Source organism: Scomber japonicus, chromosome 4, assembly GCF_027409825.1.
Source record: "Scomber japonicus isolate fScoJap1 chromosome 4, fScoJap1.pri, whole genome shotgun sequence".
In the NCBI taxonomy this organism is placed as follows: Eukaryota; Metazoa; Chordata; class Actinopteri; order Scombriformes; family Scombridae; genus Scomber; species Scomber japonicus.
The window spans coordinates 14,632,378-14,652,944 of NC_070581.1; the positions used below are offsets into that span (position 1 = coordinate 14,632,378).

The window sequence follows — 20,567 nt, forward strand, 5'->3', positions numbered from 1 at the left end:
TAACATGTTCGGTTTCTAAAGATACCAAACCAAAATTATGTTTTTTTTAGAAGTGCAAGTTGCAACAGCCAAGGCTGTGGGTGAGCTGCCAGTGATTCATCCACCTCCCACCCAGCTGTCTCCAAACAGCAAACCGGAAACGCTTTCACCCACTATGCCATTATTCTGCAAGACCTTTTTACCAAACCATTTACTTTTCTTTGAGAAAATGTTGTGCGAGTGCATTATAATCCATCCAAAATTCAGGAGTCTTATGAGAGTTATGGTGCAAAGGCAAATGGTAGTTGGATATCTCCTCTCACCCTTGTGTTGCCTATATCCCTTAAGGTACCAAGATGCATTTACAGTGATCGTTACAGTACTCACCAACATGCATTATGTGTATTCTTGAGGTTTAGCATATGCGTTGAATGCATTTCCTTCCTTGGAGACATTTGCAAAGCCTTATGTTTGTATAAATGCTGCATTACAGCCACCTGAAGATAATTGGACCAGTGAAAATGACAGGTGAATGTGCAATCCTTAACATGCATGTACTGTATCTAGTGTGGTAGAACAGTGGATCACCTGAAGGAAACTTTGAACATGAGAACTCCACACATAAAGGACAGAGACCAATATAAAGAATAGTAATCACTATAGCCACTAATGTACAAGAACAACTTTGGAATCTAGTCATCTCAGATTTAACAACATTTTAATTTCATCCCAACTTGTATCACACATTTCCAGATAGCTGTAAACAAACTTAACATTTTCTATTAAAAAAGGCAATATTTACGAGCTTCTAGGCAGCATCGGGTGTCAATCTAGTGAGTCATGATTTATTGAAATCCAGTCAGTTTTCACTTTGGAAGTAACATAATTTTATTCATCTCTAATATTTCTGAACACACCAAGTGGCATCATAAAATAATAATGCTGTTAAAGCTGGACTGCTACCATCCAAAATAAATACTACATAATACACTAATACATAAATAGATACATATTCAGTAGTCAAAAAAAGTACAAAAAGCTCCAATCAACAGTTTCTGCGATGGGCATTTATGATATATGGTATCAACCCATCATCTCCTTTCAAAATCTACCATTTATCATATGTATTTGTCTCCTTTCCATCTTTCCTCATCTCTCACCTCCTCTGTTCATGCAACAGTGACATTTGAGGAATGATAAACATCAAAGAGGCCTAATTCTTACAGAGTGATACTGCTGGTGTCCTCTGACAATAACAACACTGTTCTGAAGTGCCGCATTTAGAAAATGCCGGCTGCCTTCCTCTCAAAAAGTTGATTTGAAGCACAGATTGAGCACTTAACATCACAGTGCTGATCAGATAGTGAAAAATGTAGCCCATACCTTAGATGCTTCCCAGCTCAAACCAGACTTAAATCTTCACCTGAGGCAAAAGCAATGTATAAAGACCACAGAGGCAAAAGCAATGCATAAAGACCACGGTAGCAAAAGCAATGCATAGAGACCAGACAGCTGATGGAAATGAGTGCTGTGTAGTAGAAGCTTCATCTTAATGACCAGAACTGGTGTCGTTCATCCTGAATTCTCTTACATGCTGCAGTTTTACAGAAAAGGGCGAAACCTCCTTTCAGTATATAGCAACTGAAGGTCTCTTCAACAAACTGCCCATAGTAGTATCAGAATGAGTCCATTTACCAGGATCCTCTTTGGATATGCTTTTAAATGTTCCCCACCAAGCTGCTCGCTCATTAATAAACTTTCAGGTGATTCCTTTATCAGTGAAAATTGTGCAAGCCGTGAGCCTCTGATTGACTTCCACAATTCTTTCAGATCTTGGTCGTATCTTTTGAATGTTTTGGCATCATCTGAGTAAATATCTTTACAAAGTCTTTGCCTTGCAATACATCTCCTTAAGGCTAGAAGAAAGCTTTCAGTAATTTGTTCTGAGACTAGCTCTAAATGCACTGCCCTTGAGACAGTTCAATAGAAATGTATTAGACTGACCACTAGACTTGACATATAATGGTCCTGCAAAATCTACCTCAGTAACTTCAAAGGATGGGGAATCAGTAACTCCTTCTTTGGGTAGTGGGACTGTGACTTGCTGTGCTGATTTCACTCTCAGGCTCCTACAAATGTGACAGTGTGAAACCATTTTCTTTACTAACTGTCTCCCCTTAAAACCCAGTATCTCTCTCCCCTCACCTGCAGGAGAGTATCTCTGATCCCGGGGTACATCACTCTCACATCACAGTACTGAACTAGTAACTCAGAGTATTTGTGTTTCATAGGTATCACCCATGGGTGTTGCTGCCTGAAACTAAGCTTTGGGTGTCTCCTACACTTATAGGGTTATTTTCATCCAATAATCGTTTCAAGTCTTTGATTTTTAACCCTCTGTCTCTCTCAGCTGACTGAAACTATGCTCTTGGGTCACCTTCTCCCTCACTCCCCTGCAGTTAGCTCTCCCTGAGTCTTTGACTAAAGTAGGCATTAACTATCAACCTTTTTACCTACACAGTTATCCTCAGCACTGTTTTCAACCTGCTGTACTTCTCAAGGTCTAACAATGTCTGTAGTACTGCCTGACTTTAAACCTTTGCTCAGTGTTCATCTCATCTGCTACACAGTCCTCATCAACGCTCTCCGCTCCACAATGGCTGGCTCTGGATGAGGATTTCGATGCCCTGTCCTCTGGTTAGTAAATCAGTGGTATTAGTTATTTGCTGCTGTGACGATTTGTGAGACTTTTGTATTACATTCAGTCAAGTCTTCCAACCTTGTGCTGTGCTGCATATTCAATAAAGAACAATTAAATTTGTCCACATGTTAAGCTGATTTCTTTCAATGTTCAGTGGCTTGAGAAGATTGTTCCCCTAACCTTAGTTCAAACAGTGCACCTATCAGCTCCAAGCGTGGTAAAGTCATTTTCTTTAATGGGGCCTCTTTTGACTTGATGCTACAAAAATTGTCACGACTTCTCCACCCTTTTTCTGTCCTTGCAGACAGGCAACAGCACTGCATGCCTTCTCACTGACATTGCAGGAAACATGCAGCTTGATTGACTTTGTTTGGCTGAACCTCAATTTAGTATCATTTCAGGATAGCTACCAGGCGATGCAGCTCTGCACACCAATGATCCAATTTTCACCCAAATCCAGAGAGAGCTCCTTATCCCAACTGATTCCCTTCTCCCACAGTTCTTGAAACACACTTTACTTGTATGATGAAAGAAGTCAGGAAATCAATGGGATTAAAGATACAAGCTGATGTCTACAGTACATTACTCTTTGGGCCTGATTTACTAAAGGTTTGAATGTGTAAAAAGCGTGTGCAAACTTGACATCACCCGCAAAAAATGTGCAAGTTGATCTACTAATGCAGCGCACTGAGGTTTGCTTCTTTCAACTGTGCAAGGTAATACGCGCTGTCCATTGAGTACGTTTGCAATAATGAATATGTAATGTGGGGCGTTTCAACCCCAGTGTGCAAAATACAGAGAGGAGAAAATGCAAATATGTTATTTAGGACACGCATTGTGATTCACCAAACCTGAAGGTAATTTTTCTGACGGAAACTGCGTCTATAAATAATACCTTTGAAGGGCAGATATTAACCAGCTGTGCACTACGCATAGATGACTGCTATCACTGTGGAGAGGGGGAAACGGAGGCACAATGGCAGAATACGAACAGGACTGATTTTTTCCACAGGTGTTCATATATTTGGAGTTCTGTTAGTAAATTTGGATTTATTAACAGAATTGACTTTGTCACAAATACTCTCCCATATGTCAGGATTTCTGGTAATATTTGTTGTTGTTATAACTCAATATATATTTGTTAAGCTCTTCCACTAGAACCTGATCACATTTCATTTTGCTCTTGCAGCTTTCTGCTCGTCCAAACTCTCCATTCAGACACGCAGAACCCTCATTTAAATACTGCTGTCTCCACCCTGTTGCACCTGTTTTCATTTACACAGTTATTCTTAGTAGATCACCTGCAAAACACACACAAACGAAACGCACAATCTATTGCACTGTGCATGAAATTTAGTACTCTTTATTTGGGATCTTAGTAAATCAGGCCCTATGTGTTTAACGTTAAAGTTATCCTTCTCTGCTATCTTTCAGGACATTTCCAACGGTGTCTTTTTTGGTTACATGTTCCACTCCATTTTCTGTTCACTTGGCTCTCACATCTTTTGAATTTGTCATCCATTTGCACAGGTTCATGTCTGCATGGGAATCTCCTTTGCTATAGAGGTAACTGGGAGAGCCTCATCATCACCTGAATATAAAATCATCAATGTAGAGAGATGCTCTCAGTGCCTCTACTGTTCTAGACAGCTCTTGCTGCTGCTCCAGTCAAACAGTATTTCAGGTATGTGAATTTTTCCTTCTTGCATAGTGTATTGTTATTATGAATAGTTGTCCCATATTGAAACCAGAATTCTTGCCACTGGCTTATATCTCTACAATATTTATTTATCACTAACTTGGGCAGATCAACAATCTGTTGATTTTGGTGATGTGTCTGGAGTTAAATTTAAATTGCTCACCCTTCAGCTCGTCCTTCAGAACTACCAAGTTCAACAAAGTTCAAGGTCAGGGCCCCTGACCACAGGCACGAGCAATAAGAGCTGGTGTTGGTCGATGGGTGCAGCATTGCTGCTGCCCACTCCAAGTGTGTGCACGTATATGACGGGTCAAATGCAGAGGATCAATTTCCCCGATTTAATTGAGAAGACTGATCTTCTCATGTTTCTGCTGTACACACACAAAGGCCAAGTTGGCCTCCAAAATGTCCGAACCCTCTGAGCCTAAAGTAATGTTAAAGTGCCCCTGAATATGCTGCAGTTTTACAGAAATAGGAAAAACAGCAGAGAAAGCATAAGACAGCTTATTTGCTTAAAACTTCAAAAAAAGTATTTCCAGTATTTTCTTCATAGAAACATTGCATAAATACCATTACCAGGTTTTTCATAATGTGTCACATTTAGTGTAAATACTGTGTAAATGGTTCATCTTTTACATTACAAAAAACAATTACACAAATAAGGTAGTTCGTTAAGCAAAAAGAAAAAAAAGGAAATCGTGTGAAATTACAGGACTGAAATCACGGACAGCAAGATACAAGGGAGATGCATCCTGCATTGCTTTCATAAATACAGCTATTTCACCCTTCATTAAACACTGTGTTACCCTTGTGGCTCTATAGGCTACACAGCAACAAGCTTGTAACATGTTCCTTCTTCAGGACAGGCATCCAATATACCTTGTCTGTATTGCAGACATTGCAATTTGTTGTATAATGTTGCATCTTGCATCAGTGAAAACGCTTTCACTTACAACAAAAATATCCCAAGAAGATTAGGAAACTCAATCTGGCTCAATAACCAACTACAGTAGATTATTTCTTCCAGCACTCCCAGCAGGCAAGCGGAGCCTTTTAAACATTTAAGTCTGTATTGTCAACAGGATCAAGAACCTTTATACTTTTAGAGGTTTAAGCCCCTACCAGATGGTAACAGAAACTGTTATGTCATCCATCTTTCAGAGGATTAAAAATGTAGGCTATCTTAACTCTTATGTATGCACTACACGTTCATGCAATACAAATTTGATGTTGAGGGACGTCATTAGTCTGTGAAATTCTAATTAATTGATTCTGTCCACTGTCATCAGCGAGGAGTACCATGAACACTGCCAAATATAGATCATATTTCTAAAGAAAATAATAAGGTTAATAATAAGTTTTTTTTACAATCACTTTTCTGTATTTGTTTTCTGCCTAAAAGATACAATTATCACATTATTGTAGACTCTTGTATGCTCTTCATTAATGGGCTTTACCTTGGTCTATGTCTCACAGAGTTATTACGAGACTGAGAGGTGCAAGCCCTATGGTGTTTGAAATAGCATATTGAGCTACTCTGAGTCAGAGCCTGTTACAAATGACATGATCCTGACTCTCATAACAGGCTTCTCCTCCATGAATTATTCCCTTGAACTGAGACACGCTCAATCACACAGCACAATTAATTAAGTTAAACCAAGAGCAATAAATAAGACGTATCACACATCAACACTGATGCTTGTCCTCATGCGCTGACAAAAGCAGTGGGTGCCAGGTCAGGCCCCAGCAAAGGATGAGACCAATCACAGTGACATACAGTTCAGGTCAGGCCTCGAAAATTGATAGGAAATGTGAATATGATCAACAGCCTGCTGGAAACTCAGGACACCAGTTTGCACTATATGCTGAAGATTTAATGCTGCTTTGTGACAAAGAAGCACCAAATAGTGCAGAGATGGATACCTCTTATGCTCTCCCTGCCAAGGATCATCTCTGCATCTGCTATGGCAGAAAAACAGACATCAGAATTCAATCTAGCTGCACCATCTGTTCACAGATATCAGGGCTGTCATTTGATATGGGCTGCCCATCAAGAGTGGAGGCCTCAAGTTCACCTTGCCATCAGAGATGCCTTAGACTCTGGTCTTATAAAATGTGATGGATGAATGCCATAAAGCATCAACTATACAGGGTCTGTCAAGGCCCGCCAAACAATCACAGTCTTCTTCACAGAGGTATGATAAGTTTAGAACCACCAATCAGAGTAAACAGCATAGCACTGGAGATCCAAACAGGGCTAAAAGATGAAAAGACACCATGATATACACATGACCAGTTCACCTGTCTTTCACATTTATAACTTAACAGCATAAGCCTAAGATTGTCTTGTCACTGGTTGTTTTTTTTTGTAAGATGAGAAACAATTTCTAGAGAATCCACATTATCTAACAATTAATGAAACTTTTACTTTCTAAGACAAACAAAGACAGAACTGAACTCAAATGAGCTGAAGTTGAATTGAGGTGACCTAAACTCAACTGAAGTGAAATAATAGAAACTGAAAAGAACACAGATGTTGTTCAAGACAATACAACAAAGAGACTTCTTGCTTCTTCGTGCTGGAAATGCTTATAAACAATAAAAATTGAATTATTCTAAAAAAAAAAAAAAAAAAGCACAGTATACATTGCCTATAATATGAACTTACATGAAATGTGCAGACTAGCCTCTCTGCTGACAATGGTGCCAAAAGAGTTTGATGCCAGGCACTGATAGATGCCAACATCTTCCTCTTTATTCAGATGGCTGATGTGTAAGTTTCCTCCCATGAGAGAATAGCGTGACCCGGGTCTGGGCAGGATGAAAGAGTCATTTAACTTCCACCTGTAAATGCAAGCACATGACGCACAATAAAATTACACATACAGAAAGTTTTGGTCTCCTGGATTTTGTCATTTCAGTGTGCCAGTTGTCTGATAATCATTTGTGAAAACACTAGCCAGCATTCTTAACTGTGACCAAACAGTGCTTATTGTGGATAAAGCAAATATAATCAGAAATAACACAGTCTGATATGTGCTGCAGCAAACCAAAATTAATTTAAATGACATGAGAGGCAATCAGAAACAGTCATTACAAATGATTATTAATTTCTATTCAAACTTTTACTCACAACAAACAAAAAGTCTCACTCATGAATCAAATGCTCTAAATTCCTCTGACATTTCCTTTTCTTTTCAGTCTGTCCATCAACCATAGCCATATGAGGTCCAGTAGGGATGGGAGGGCCCTTTCAGTGTGAATCGAAATCCTTCTCTAGTGATTATCAGACGAGAGGGCTAAGCACCAGGATTGCTCAAACAAAATGGCCACAAGCAAAGCACAGGATAATGATGTGTTTTGATTAAACCTCTTCTTTTGAATAATACGAGAGTCTAGCAAAGTATGTGTGTGTGCGTGTGTGCATGTGTGTGTGTGTGTGTGTGTGTGTGTGTGTGTATGTGTGTGTGTGTTTGGGTTACAGAAAGAGCAAGATGCAATTTCCAGCAATCAACTTCTAACTGTACAAGTGGCTTGATGGTAAATCTTGATTTGGGAGACTTAATGTTGTTCACTTTGTGTAATTAAAGCTTATGGTCTTAGAAAACCTGCCGAGTCGATAATACGAGTTCAACTAAATGTAACATGTGACCATAACCTCCTAAATGACCATGCAAAGCACAAGGCTCCATTTCTATTTGCTGTGAATTTGAGAAGAATTTACAACATAAAAAGGATTAAACTCCACTTTGTTTTGCAGAAACTTTCTAAATTCATTCAGATACAATTTATCAATTCAATTGGTTCTTGAAGTTGTCTACGTTATACTAAGGCAAAGTTAGTGTGCAAATGGCACTTTCATTCTCAAACCAAATCACATTCAAAGGGAAGGAAAACTAGAAAAAAAGAAGAGAATAAACAGACTAACAACAAAAGTGACACTTGGAAAAGGAGACTCTCACGAAACTGCTTTTCATCATAGAAATAAGGTACAATTAGGTTCTTCGGTCTTGATTCGATTTTCACAGCTCTCTGAAAAAAGGAAGCAAGAAGTTTCTATTTCTGATTTTTTTCTCTCCTTTTTCAGTGGAAATGATTTAAACCAAGAAAGTAGGAGGAAGGGCTGAAATAGCGGGGGATTGGGAAGACATACTATGCAGCAGAGCGCTGCTCAACGCCAGATTGGCTGATTAGATTGATTTAGTGATTTGGTGTTGCAGCTGGAACTGGTCCAAGAGCGCCAGATGAGACAAATCAAGGGGCCATGGTGACAAGTCGAAGTAGCGGCTCTATGTGGCAGCGGTCGTTGGGTAGCCTTAGACAAATTAATTTGTCCTTGGCTCCCCTGAAATAGACCTGCCTAAATTTGCAGCGGTGAAGAGCCACTCAGCATATGGTGTCCTGCTGCTGAACCTCACAAGGACCCAAACCCCTTTCAAAACCAATTTCCAAGGCTGGCATACATGACCTTTGGTAAAACAAACAAACAAAACAAAAAAAACAAAAACAGAAATGCGAAGCTGGTGACAACCCTATGATGTATGCTGGTTGAACTAACATTGTAGCGATATGTCAGTCCCACCATTAAAAGTGATAAAAGTATGATATCATAACAGCTTGTGATCAATCTGAAAATCACTTCTTAATGTGGTATATCAACTGCCACAGTCGGTGGCACTTGCTGTAATTAAAGAGCTAATTAAAGCTAAATTTGATTTGATATGCGTCCGGGCACGATCTCAGGACTTGAACTCAGAAGGGCAAAAAAACGTGCAGATCTGAAGTCATACATTGGTTTTCATTTCAAAAGTAGGACTATTCAGACAGTGAAATAGCGACTGATTGCTTAATAAGTATTCCAGCCGATCCAAGTGATAAGATCTTGTACATTCATTTCAATTTGTGCCCATTAGGCATAACACCAAGGATCTTCAAGCTACATTAACAGCCGCATATGCTGATGTTATGAGGGATCGTTTCAACCTATTACACATTAAATGCTTGGCTTTGCAATTTGCATTTAATTATACTGACGGGAGTACAACAGCGATGTGGCCCCATTTGATAGATTATGAATTAATAGTTTATGCACTTGATGCACTTTAAAGCAAATCATCGTTTGTCATTTGTTTTCATTTGTCATCATTTTAGCAGCAGAGGAACTAGGCATCAATTTGTTTCTAACACAATCACTGGGAGATCACTCAACCACACAGGGCCAGTGTGCAGTCCAACAAGTTATTTAAATCATACTTATCATGTAGTGATAACCTCCAGTGAGATGCCCCTTGGCAATGTCTGTGTAGCCTTTGACAGTAGTGCTTTACATAAAACATCTAAAGGTCTAAAGCAGCAATGGAAGGAAATATTCTGCTGCCACTTCAATTTCTTGTATTTGAAACATACTCCACTGGTGTTTTTCCTCATCACTCGATCTCTGTCATGATAGCAGACGGGTTTTGGTGCTAATTCTCTTGGGTCACTTGATCTTTTAAATGGTCAGTGATACTGATGACAGGAAGCTCTCAAAGTGAATTCTACAGCAGATCAATGTCCAGCCTCCAATGCAAATGTACAATAGACCAACAACTGAGGCCAATTAATTCATCATTCTCAAATTAACCATGACTGACAGTGAAGCTAACTGCTGCAGGCAGTGATCAGCAGTGATCAGTTAGGTGCACCAATCCCCAGTTTTCCCAGGGCAATAATTCCATTCTCTCTTGGGTGTTTTTATGCAAATGTCAAAGCTCTGGGATATTGCCCAAAGGTTCTGTGTATCAAAAACCTGTGTACATGGAAAGATGTCTGCAAGTGTTACCTGTAGAAGGGTGGTGGGTGTCCCTGGGCCTCACAGCTGAACACCACCTCTCTACGATTCTCGCCAGGTTGAAGGGGAAACACCACACTGCCAGGTTGTTTGGTAAACACAGGCCTCAGCAGAACTCCACTTCCTGGGTGGAGAACCAAGAAAGTAGATCAGCTTTGATATCCTGGTGAGCCTGAAAACACTTTTCTAAAAAAAAATTCTGCAAGCAAGCAGATATGGAAGGCTTACAGAGGACAGAAGCATGAGGAAAACAGTGCTAAACAAGAAAAGGGTGAATTGTTATAAAATCTCTATTCAGTATAGATCCATTAGCCCTGTGAGCAGAGTATGAGCATTTTTCATATCAGTCATAAAAGTTGCTTGATCCCTGAGGTACTGCATAATCAGCTGCTAACCTTCATAAAACTTTAAAGGAGACATATTATGCTCATTTCCAGCTCTATATTTTTATTCTGGGACTCCACTAGACTAGCTTTTCAAAAAACTCCTTATTTATTTATTCTGATTGTTCTGATTGGCTTCAGGAAGCCTAGTGGGGGGCAGCAAGTATAAGAGTTGTGCTAAGCTACGGCCGAAGAAAACCCAACCTTTCCTGGTTTTGTAGCTTCATAGTAAAGACGTAAGTAAAAAGTTACTAAATGATGGCAGACTTTTATTGTGAAGAATTTATAGGGAATGAAATGTGTTCCATAATGAATTAGCAGAGCTTTTTTTGTGTTGCATTATTATTCAATGAAAACAGCAAGATATGGAGATATATTGGATGAGGTAAACAACTTGCAACTTGCCCTGCTGTGCAATGCAAAAACATTCACAGCATGCCAGCAGAACTTAAGTCATATCTTGATAGCCATAACTTTAATGGAGTGGCAGATGACCATATAAAGAAATCAGTCATGAGCTGATACTGGCTCAGGCTGAAAAAGTAGAAAAAACCTTTAGAAACTGAACATTCAGAGCAGTCTGAAGCTGGTGCTGTTCACTCACACTGATTACTTTTACATACCTTTACCTTCTTTTTTAAAAACAATTATTATGGACATCACACATTGTAATATTATACATATATGGCTGAAAATAAGGAAGACGTAATTGGTCCTTCAATGCAAACATCTGTACAGACTTCTCAAAGGCACATCGAGCTGCCACCATGCTTCAGCACAATTTCATTTAAATCCCCACCACCTCTCACTCACCACCTTCCCAGGGAATGTCATCCAACATCTGAAAGAACATGCCACAACAGATACTATGCGTAATATAGTTTCATTTTTAATCAGCTCCTCTCATTCATGCCATCAAAATGGTGCCTTTTGCAACTCAGACAAAGAAAAGAAGTCTATAATTTCCAAGTTGAGCAAAAATACTTGAGATTCCTGAAATACAAAATCCAAGCTAAGTCTTTTGCTCTTCCTAAAGATTTTTTTTGTTTGTTCTGAGGAAGTGAAACACTGCACTACGTTGCTTTCCCCCAATATAATCCAAACTACCCATTTTTTCTTTTAACAAATGAGATAACAAATATCCAGTGCTGCTTGAAAACACTATCTCTGAATTATTCACTTTTGCAAATATGCACTGTCTGTACACTGAATATTACTATTATTATTATTACTCATCATATGGTGTTATGAAAGGAAAACATACCCTTAGATATACGATATATACAGCACAGCACATAAGATCAGTACAAAAAATACAATAGATTGTGTCATGTGGAGTTTGACATTCCCTTTCAAGTTAATTACAAAGGTACAAGAGTGAATGCATTTTATGCAGGCAAGACCCACAGTAATATTGTAGCAAACGAGTGACCCATGGGGTAGTCAAAACTTCATCGGAATAAACATTTCTCTCTGCGACGGAAGGGGAATTCATTTGGATTTGTCAGAAGGCATTTGCATTTCTGTAATGGCATAGAAGTGGGAAGAATCTGTAGGTAGGATAACTAATTTGTATGAGAGGCAGGTATCCTTTTCAAGTCTCTGGAGCCCTGAGAGTACGGGTTTATCCTCAAGACTCAAAATAACTCTCTGAAAGGGTGGAGATGTTTGACAAGGGACCTTGTACACTGATTGTTTCTCTCCACAAGGATAAACCTCTCAGAAAGTTACACAGAATAAAAGGCAGCCTAATTATAATCTTTGTTAGATGAAGCGTGTCCCTTGAAACAACGTTGAGAGATGATTGATTACCAGTAGACACCTCTTGTACAGTCTATATTCAAACACAAATCCTCATGCTTGTACACAAACTTTCAAGGATGATAGTATGTGCTGTAAACATGAATCACCCTGCTTTATTAAATTGATAAATGGTTTCAGTTATTAAGTCACCAACATTTACATTCAGCATCATTTTGAAAAATGCTTCAAATGAAGCTTTTCAGCAGCCCAGAAATGTAATCCAACACTTCAGTTATTCATTAACATTGCTTTGACTCAAAGCAATAAAAAGTGAGAATGATTCAAAATAATTTAGTAGTTTATACAGTACAGGACAAACCAGTCCAATCTTTTGACTGGCACTATGTATATTAAATTCATTTTCTAATTTTTCCACACACAGAACAGTATCTTACATGTGCTGCAATTTAGCACTTGTATATTACTGTTAAATAGTATACAATGAATTCATTATGCATGCTATAGTTTACCAGAAAATAACATCAAAACATGATGAGGCTACAACACCTGATCAGATGTAGTTGAAGATTTTAAGGGTATTAATTCACATTTGAAGGAGTAACAATGTACTGTATATATATTTGGCACAATTTGAATGAAATTTCAATTTCCAATTACAGCAGCAACAGCTTTGTGTAAATTAGAACTATTATCTTAACCGTTGTTTGTCTTAAGAGTTGCTTCATTGTTGAGGGTTAAATACAGCAGACTAAATTATGCATGGAAACTGGAAAAAGAAAATGCACTGCCTCATACTCAACTTAATTTTATGACCTCCTGATTAAGGATGTGGGGGGAAAATAGTTTTTGAGCACAGTGAGTGATTCATGGTGCTTATTTAATGTGTTGGACCTCTTACTTATCACTTGTGCGCCTCTGTTGCTATGCTTAAAGCACAAACAACTGTGTACGCTCAAAAGAACAACTTGCATTACCCCGCCTGCAACCACAAGCAAACACCCTCAATGCACTGAACCATGGTTGTCAGAATGTGTTTGCATAACCTTGCTGTGTATTGCACTCTTAATCAATCCCTCACTGGACTGCAGCACACAGACATAATTCAATATTTCATTAATGGGAAATTAATCAACATAGATATTTGGTTGCAGCCTGTACACTCAGTCATGACAGCGCTGAACTGACCTGATCTTTGGCAGCACCATGGTAACTGTTATTATAATGGTGAATAAGTGTCAGAATAATGAGAAGGGATCGAGCTCCGGGGGCTGTGCCTAGGGCATCAGTTCAAACTGATGCAAACTCTCTGAAAGTCTTTCGTTGCCCTAACAGGAATGAATAAGTAAGAGGTGGTATGGAAAAGTGGAATAATTTTAAGCCTTGCTTTCTGGTAATCAAACATTGAGGTGCTACATTCTACACCAGACAGCTCAGCCTGGAATCCACAAGCCAAGAACATCAAGAACATGAAAGGATTTTTTTTCTTTCCCAGGAAGATTTCATTTGGGTGGCATAGCTTGTGACTTGGCTACACCATACTGGAAATACATCTGGCTAAGAAATGAAAGTTTAAAATTCTAAATCAACACTGAGACTCTAGGTGACAGACTTTTTAAAAACCTGTTTAAAATCTGAGATGGAGTCAAGAAATCATGTTAAAACCAGAATGTCAGAATCTCATAGCAGGTCTAACACTGAGCACCTCTGAGCACAGCAAGCAAAATGATGAAAAAGTGCTCTATCAGAGAAGTGCACTGATCCAGAATCTTAACAGGAAGTTGACTGCACAAAGCCGCAGGACAGAGATGGAGGTCATTGTGAAAGGGTCTTTTTAAAAAAAAATAAAATAGGCCGTCTCCACTCATATCTGTCACCTGCTGCCAGATGGTGATATGTTCAGCCGTTTTCCAAGACTCCTCAGACAAAACAAGACTCAGCATCGTAGCACAAGTGGAAGGCAGAGGGAGCTGTTTTGGAGGCTGAAATAAAAACTAATCTCAAATTCAATACTAGCTGACAGCAAATGAATTCCTCTAGCTTACCTCAGCATGAATAAACAGGCACATGGGGAGTCGGCTGTGGGGGAGGTATCGGCCGTTTGTGAGGTCCCAAATCCATTCGTTTCAGCTCAGGGTTTTATGCATCAAATAAAAAAAGCCAATCTTGGCTTTTAAAGCATCTTTCCCCCTCTGTCCAGCCAGATAAGGTGCACCTTTAAGGTCTCTTATTCAGGGGCAGCAAATGTTACTCCAGAGCAGAGGGAAGGTTTGGGTGGATTCGAGACAAGGTTTGATCACCTTTTGTCCAGATGCTTGAAATATTTGTGGAGCCCACTTTACATGTTCCATGAAAAACAGAAAACATTTAACTGTAAACAATTGAACAATTCAGATTATAACATTTTACCAGAAAATTATAAAGTAAAAAAAGTTCAAAGATATGGCCACATTCTAGGTTATTTCAGTAGTATTGATATACTGAGATGGAATATTAGAAACACATAAAAAAGACAAAGCCAAAGAGTCAAACTAATACAAAATATCCCAGGCCATACTTCACTGCTATGGCTATCAGCTAAGGTGTATTGTACTGCAGACTCATATAAGTTCACTACATTTTCACCCATCTAATCTGTGAGGAGAGAAATGTACACATTTCCAACCAATAACCTACCACATCACACCATTCTCTAGTTAATCAAAGCTAGTGCATCTGAAATTCAATACCGACCCTTGTATTGAGGGTATCCAATGTTCACAGGGGAAACACAGAATTGATTAAGTCCAACTCCACATGTGTGAATGGCAAATTATAGCAATTTTGTTGTTGTTCTTTGTCTTGAATGACTACATAAACCCAGGAACATATTGCTTCTGAGACTGCCATTTGTCATCTAATTGTGGTAATATCCCTACCTTTTCCTTCCCAAGATTGGTGAGAAGGTTATTTGTCACTTACCAGCTACTATGGGCTACACTAATGGGAACATTCATCATGGTTTAAACCTGTACAGTAATGTTTCCGAACACAGTGACTTACATAATGCCTGATTTGGCAATCGGTGGTTTCCTTTTTCTTTCTTTTTTGACAATGCAGCATACTGCACAGAGTTGATTTCTTTAATTTCTAAATATTTCTTAAAAAATGTATCATAAACCCAGGAATACTGTTAATAATGTGTGAAATAAACCATTCAGAGGTGGATAGAGTAGCCAAAAATTGTACACAAGTAAAGTACTGTTACTTCAGAATAATACGACTCAATTAAAAGTAAAAAGTAGTCATCAAAATAATTACTTGAGTAAGAGTAAAAAAGTGCTTGGTGAAAAACGAACTGAGTAACTGTTGAGTAACATTTTTCATCCGTTTCTCTTTTTTGTTTGCTACGACTGTAAATTGTAAAGCTAACCCGTTCCCGCCGCTGAGATTGAGTATGGTCACATGATGAGACTGCACGGCTACATTTGATTGGTGAAACACAGTCACGTGGTAGAGTCTTTGGTGGAAGTCTCTCTCTGACAAAATAAAAAATTAAAATGAGTCGTACACGGGGGAGATGAAAATAATGACGTGTAGAATACCAAAGAGGTAAAAAGAAAAGTAACTAGCTCAATGTAGCCTAATGTAGCGGAGTAAGAGTACAGTTTCTTCTTCACAAATCTACTCAAGTAAAAAGTATAGTGATTTAAAATTACTCCTAGAAGTATAATTTTTTTTAACTCGTTACTACCCAGCTCTGAAACCATTCATACATGCACTTAACACCTTCAGACTAAACTGATATATGTGATGCTGATAATAGATGTAAAATTATTTCTGATAAATATAATGTATATCATGTGAAACTGCTAGGACAATAATTACAGTCTTATTGCTACTATGTAAGACAATACAGGCAAAAGGTTCATAAGGTAATTAAAAATGACTGACTGGGAACTTAGCATTAGGAGGAGACAGGAGTAAAACCAAAATGTACCAGTCAAAGCAGCTCACAGCAATGCTCTAGGCAATTGGATGGAACCTGTCATAAAAACGTGTTGCTGTTTAATTGATAGTGACATACTGTATTTACAAGCAATAATACATAGTGCAGATTAATTATTATGGATCTATAATTAAAGCAACACTGTGTATGCAAACATATTTAAAATGGATGATTTTTCATTCCTGGGTGAAGCAAAATAAAAGCAGCTATGGGAGGAATATTCAGTGGGGAATATTCCTCATCTTCACATACAGAACTTCAAAGATGCAATAAAATCCTTGCTTAAGGATTCCTAAAAGGCTTTGCCATGTTCTGATGAATCAATGAGGTAAGTCTATATTTGAAACTCCAGTCATCTCTGGGATGCACACATGGGGGTACAGAGCAGAGAGAGAAGTAAAAGTAGTTCTAGGAGATTATATATTATGGTGGACAGAAGCTGGCACATCGCTACGACATGCACCCGCTTTAAATTAACAGTGATGGTGCTAAAACGTTAAGGTCCTGTATTTACTTATTGACGGTGAGCTGCTGTGTTCTGAACTGACTGTGTCACATTAAGGCTAACAGGTTTCAAGCAGCATAACAACAAGAATTCACACATGAATATTTTGATTTTCTTACAGTACAAAGATTAATCACAGCACGACTGCTGTGCCAAGCCACTTCAGATACACACAATTTAAACTTACTACAGCTTTGTGAAATACTTAGTTCTGATTGGCCAATGAATACAATTTGAAATGAGTGATTTCTGAACACTACTTATCTATTCATCTCACCCCACTTTCAACAAGTCATGGAGATTGAGCTTACTTTCATCAAAGTAAACATCAAGACCTGGTGCTAAAAAAAAAGCATTTCTTCTTGGAGACCATGAAAGATGTTTCTAATGTTAACTCTAACTTATTCTGAGAGCACAAAACACTTGTTGGGTAGAGCTGTAACACAATCTTACTCTTAACTCTTACTCTTAATTTCCAGTGCTGCTAAATTTGATCCCTTCAATACCAACTACAGATGTTTCTACAATTTCACATCTGCCAATTATTTTTATGTAGATGTTTGTAAAATCTTTTAGGGTCAATATTTTTCGTAAAGTGATTTATATTCTTGGCAAAAAGCAAAGTGCAAGCTTAACAATGGGGTTTTTATTTTCCTTATTTGATATATTTGAATGTAATGACTGCTGCAGTGTGTTGATTGAAAATACCACCTTCTCTCCGCTCCAAATAATTCAAACTCCAAATTAATCGCAATATCAATTTTGGCCTCCCACAATTACAAAAATGTGATAATTGACTTAAAACTATTATTATTCCGCCCGGCGCGGTGCACCTGTGACATAAATTCAACGCCCCCATCTTTTCCAGTAAGTTCTGTGCCCCGCCCCTTATGTTAGACGTGATCGTGTCTGCACCCCACGCCAACACGACCAATTTGTTTAATCATCTGAAGATCAATCAGGAGTAGCCTCCTTTACTACCTCTAAATATTTCAAAATGTTAACAGGTTTTAACAGGATCAATGTACTACTCTTTGTTCAGTACATTGCACTAGATTTTCAGTACTTTGTATGACAGGATGGCTGTAAATTAGTAAACAAAAAAAGCCTGGGGATTTTTGTTTTGGTAGGTTTTGGCTATTTATTTGTATTTATTGTTTTTACATATTGCTAGTTTGCACTAGGTTTTGCAGGGAGCAGGATGGCTGTAATTTTTTTAAATTAAAAAAAGCAACAACAAAAAAAGCTCGGCAGCCAGGGGATTTTTGTTTTGGTAGGTTTTGGCTATTTATTTTTTATTGTTTTTACATATTGCTATTATTATTTCCATTTATCGTTATATATTTTTTTCTTGATTTTAATTTATTTCTGGTTGTGCTGTTCAAATATATTTCAAGTTGAGTTCTGCTGGTTCAATAAATGCTTATGTTAACAAATCTATGAATAATCGCGTTTTATCATCGCAATTTCAAAATAATCGATCAAAATAATCGTGATTATGATTTTAATTACTACTTTAGTATCATTATTCATATTTTCATAACACCATTGTGAGTGTGCTCAACCAACTTGGCTATGACTATATACAAAATCATATAACCGTTATGCAGTAGTGGAAGTGGTTTGGCTGTGCAATGGCTAGCGGTATCAGTGTGGGGAAAACCACATCCAGCCTCAAACGCCTCCTCTCTGCTCCCTCGCTGTCTCTCTCTTACTCACTCATTCATTCACACAAACACACGTACAGTACACGCCCCTGCCTCAGGCTGTTCATACCCTCAGGGAGGAATAAGAGGGAGCACTAGTTAACTCTCGATGAACTTGCTATGGGAATGATTTCCCCTTGGCCCCTCTGCTCTCCCACACAGCCGATACCTATACTGCAAAAAATAAAAAATAAATAAACACACACACACACACACTTCCAACTCTGTATAAACTACCTAGAACAACCTATCCAACATCCTCACACTGTGCTTTCTCTTCCCAGTATTGTGCTTCTGCATACTAAAATGCTCATCATGTCTTTCTCTGAACACAGAGGCTTTAGAGGTCTATCGTTATATTGTGCCATACTTGTCTTGCAAGCTGAGCATATGTAATGTAGCCCCATACTGAATATTAATGCTTGGTTTCTCTGTGTTACCAACTGTGTGCGTGAGCCTCAAGAGTGAGGCAAGGGCTCTGCAACACAATGCTTTTCAGAAACGATTTGCCCTGTGCTCCTTTGTTAAGCACTAATTTGCTTTGAATAGATAACTTTGAAACTCAGTTTGTGCACCTCATGATTGAAAGAGTAAATCTAGTGCCTGGGATCATGTGTGCAGCACAGACTGAATCTTGAATTGTCCCCTTGAAGCTTATCCTCTGCCTGTCTGCGATCAAAACTCTGTCAGGTTTGTGTTACGATTTCACTGATGTTGAAGACATTCATTCATCTGTGTATTTAACAGAATGGTTAAGTAGGGCATAATATGTGATCCAGACTTGTGGTGTAGATTCTAATCCCGTAGTGAGTCACGGTTCCCTGAGGAAAGCCTCATTAGACATCCACTGATGTGTATTGGATTTAGTGATAAGTGGTGCTAATTGCCATGTAGGCAAATTAGGTGCTGACGTACTGTTGTTCTTTTGAAAAGAGGTGTGCATGCACAAACACACAGTGACAGACGCAGTCACCCGCACACACACGCATGTACACTAATTATTTTAGGTCCCAGCTGTGAGGAGGGGCTGCTGATTTGGAACAAGGCAACATGAAAGATTACTTATTCCTCAAGATACTGTGCTCATGCGACAAAGGCCTTATTCATCTTGTTCTCAGCTTCAGATTGTGACATTCTGAAAAGAACTAGCGTTTGACCCTGAACATTTTGTCAGGGAGGAAAATTAGGTCTCTCATTAAAAACAAGATCAATGACAAGATTTCTGTACTACTACCAGTGCAATCTCAATTAGGATAACAATTGAGGTGCTCTTTAAAATGAATGACTGCACATTCAACTGCTAGATAGGGACGGTCTTTCAGAGATAGAAACCTTAGTTATTCTTTTCCAACTGGATTCAATGCTGGGAAAAAAGGAGATAGCTGCTACGGACAACTGAAGGAATGTTGATTTGCTGCCTTAAGCCGCCAATGAAAAGAAACGGCGTGAACTCCTTCTATAATTTCTAGAATTGGTAGAAGGCTTTGGGCAATCTTTGCCATAAAACCTTTTAGCTTTCTTTTTTTACTTTCAAGTGCTTTCTGTTCTGTATGACAAGTATTCATCACAAGAAAAAAAAAATCTATAAATAACAATTCATAGCCATTGCTTGTTTGAGAGACTTACCTGCCAGACACTCCACCAATGACAGCAGCAATATAAGTTTCCATAGCAACTCCATTTTAATGGTCTCAGGTCAATACAAGCTCACATCCAATCACAGGTGTGTAGAATCCTGGCTTTGTCCTTTTCAGCACTTTCACCGTTCTTCTGTCAAATGAAAAGAAATGGAGGGGGAAAAGCCATTAGACACTCTGGTCACTGGTCTCATCAGATGGTGTTATTTCACACAGACAGTAATTGTCCATGTGTGCCAGGCAATTAATTTTATGATGTAAAACACAAGAGGAATGTTAAAAATATATATCAATCACAACCTTAAAAATCTAAATCCTTGTTCATAACATTTAATCTTTGAAAACACACATTTCTGGGTGACATTTAAAATCAGCGCT

At 38.5% G+C, this 20,567-nt stretch overlaps 1 protein-coding gene across 1 annotated transcript in view; it reads right to left on the reverse strand.

Annotated features, from left to right (window-relative positions):
* cntn3a.1 (contactin 3a, tandem duplicate 1) overlaps positions 1-20,233 on the reverse strand; it is a 70,509-nt gene extending 50,276 nt beyond the window's left edge. Inside the window, exons 1-3 of the mRNA XM_053316873.1 lie at positions 20,179-20,233; positions 10,201-10,333; positions 7,048-7,223 (exon numbers count right to left, since the gene is read on the reverse strand). Of these exons, the coding sequence (XP_053172848.1) occupies positions 7,048-7,223; positions 10,201-10,333; positions 20,179-20,233 (364 nt within the window). The remainder of the gene's footprint in view (positions 1-7,047; positions 7,224-10,200; positions 10,334-20,178) is intronic.
* Positions 20,234-20,567: the final 334 nt, after the last annotated feature.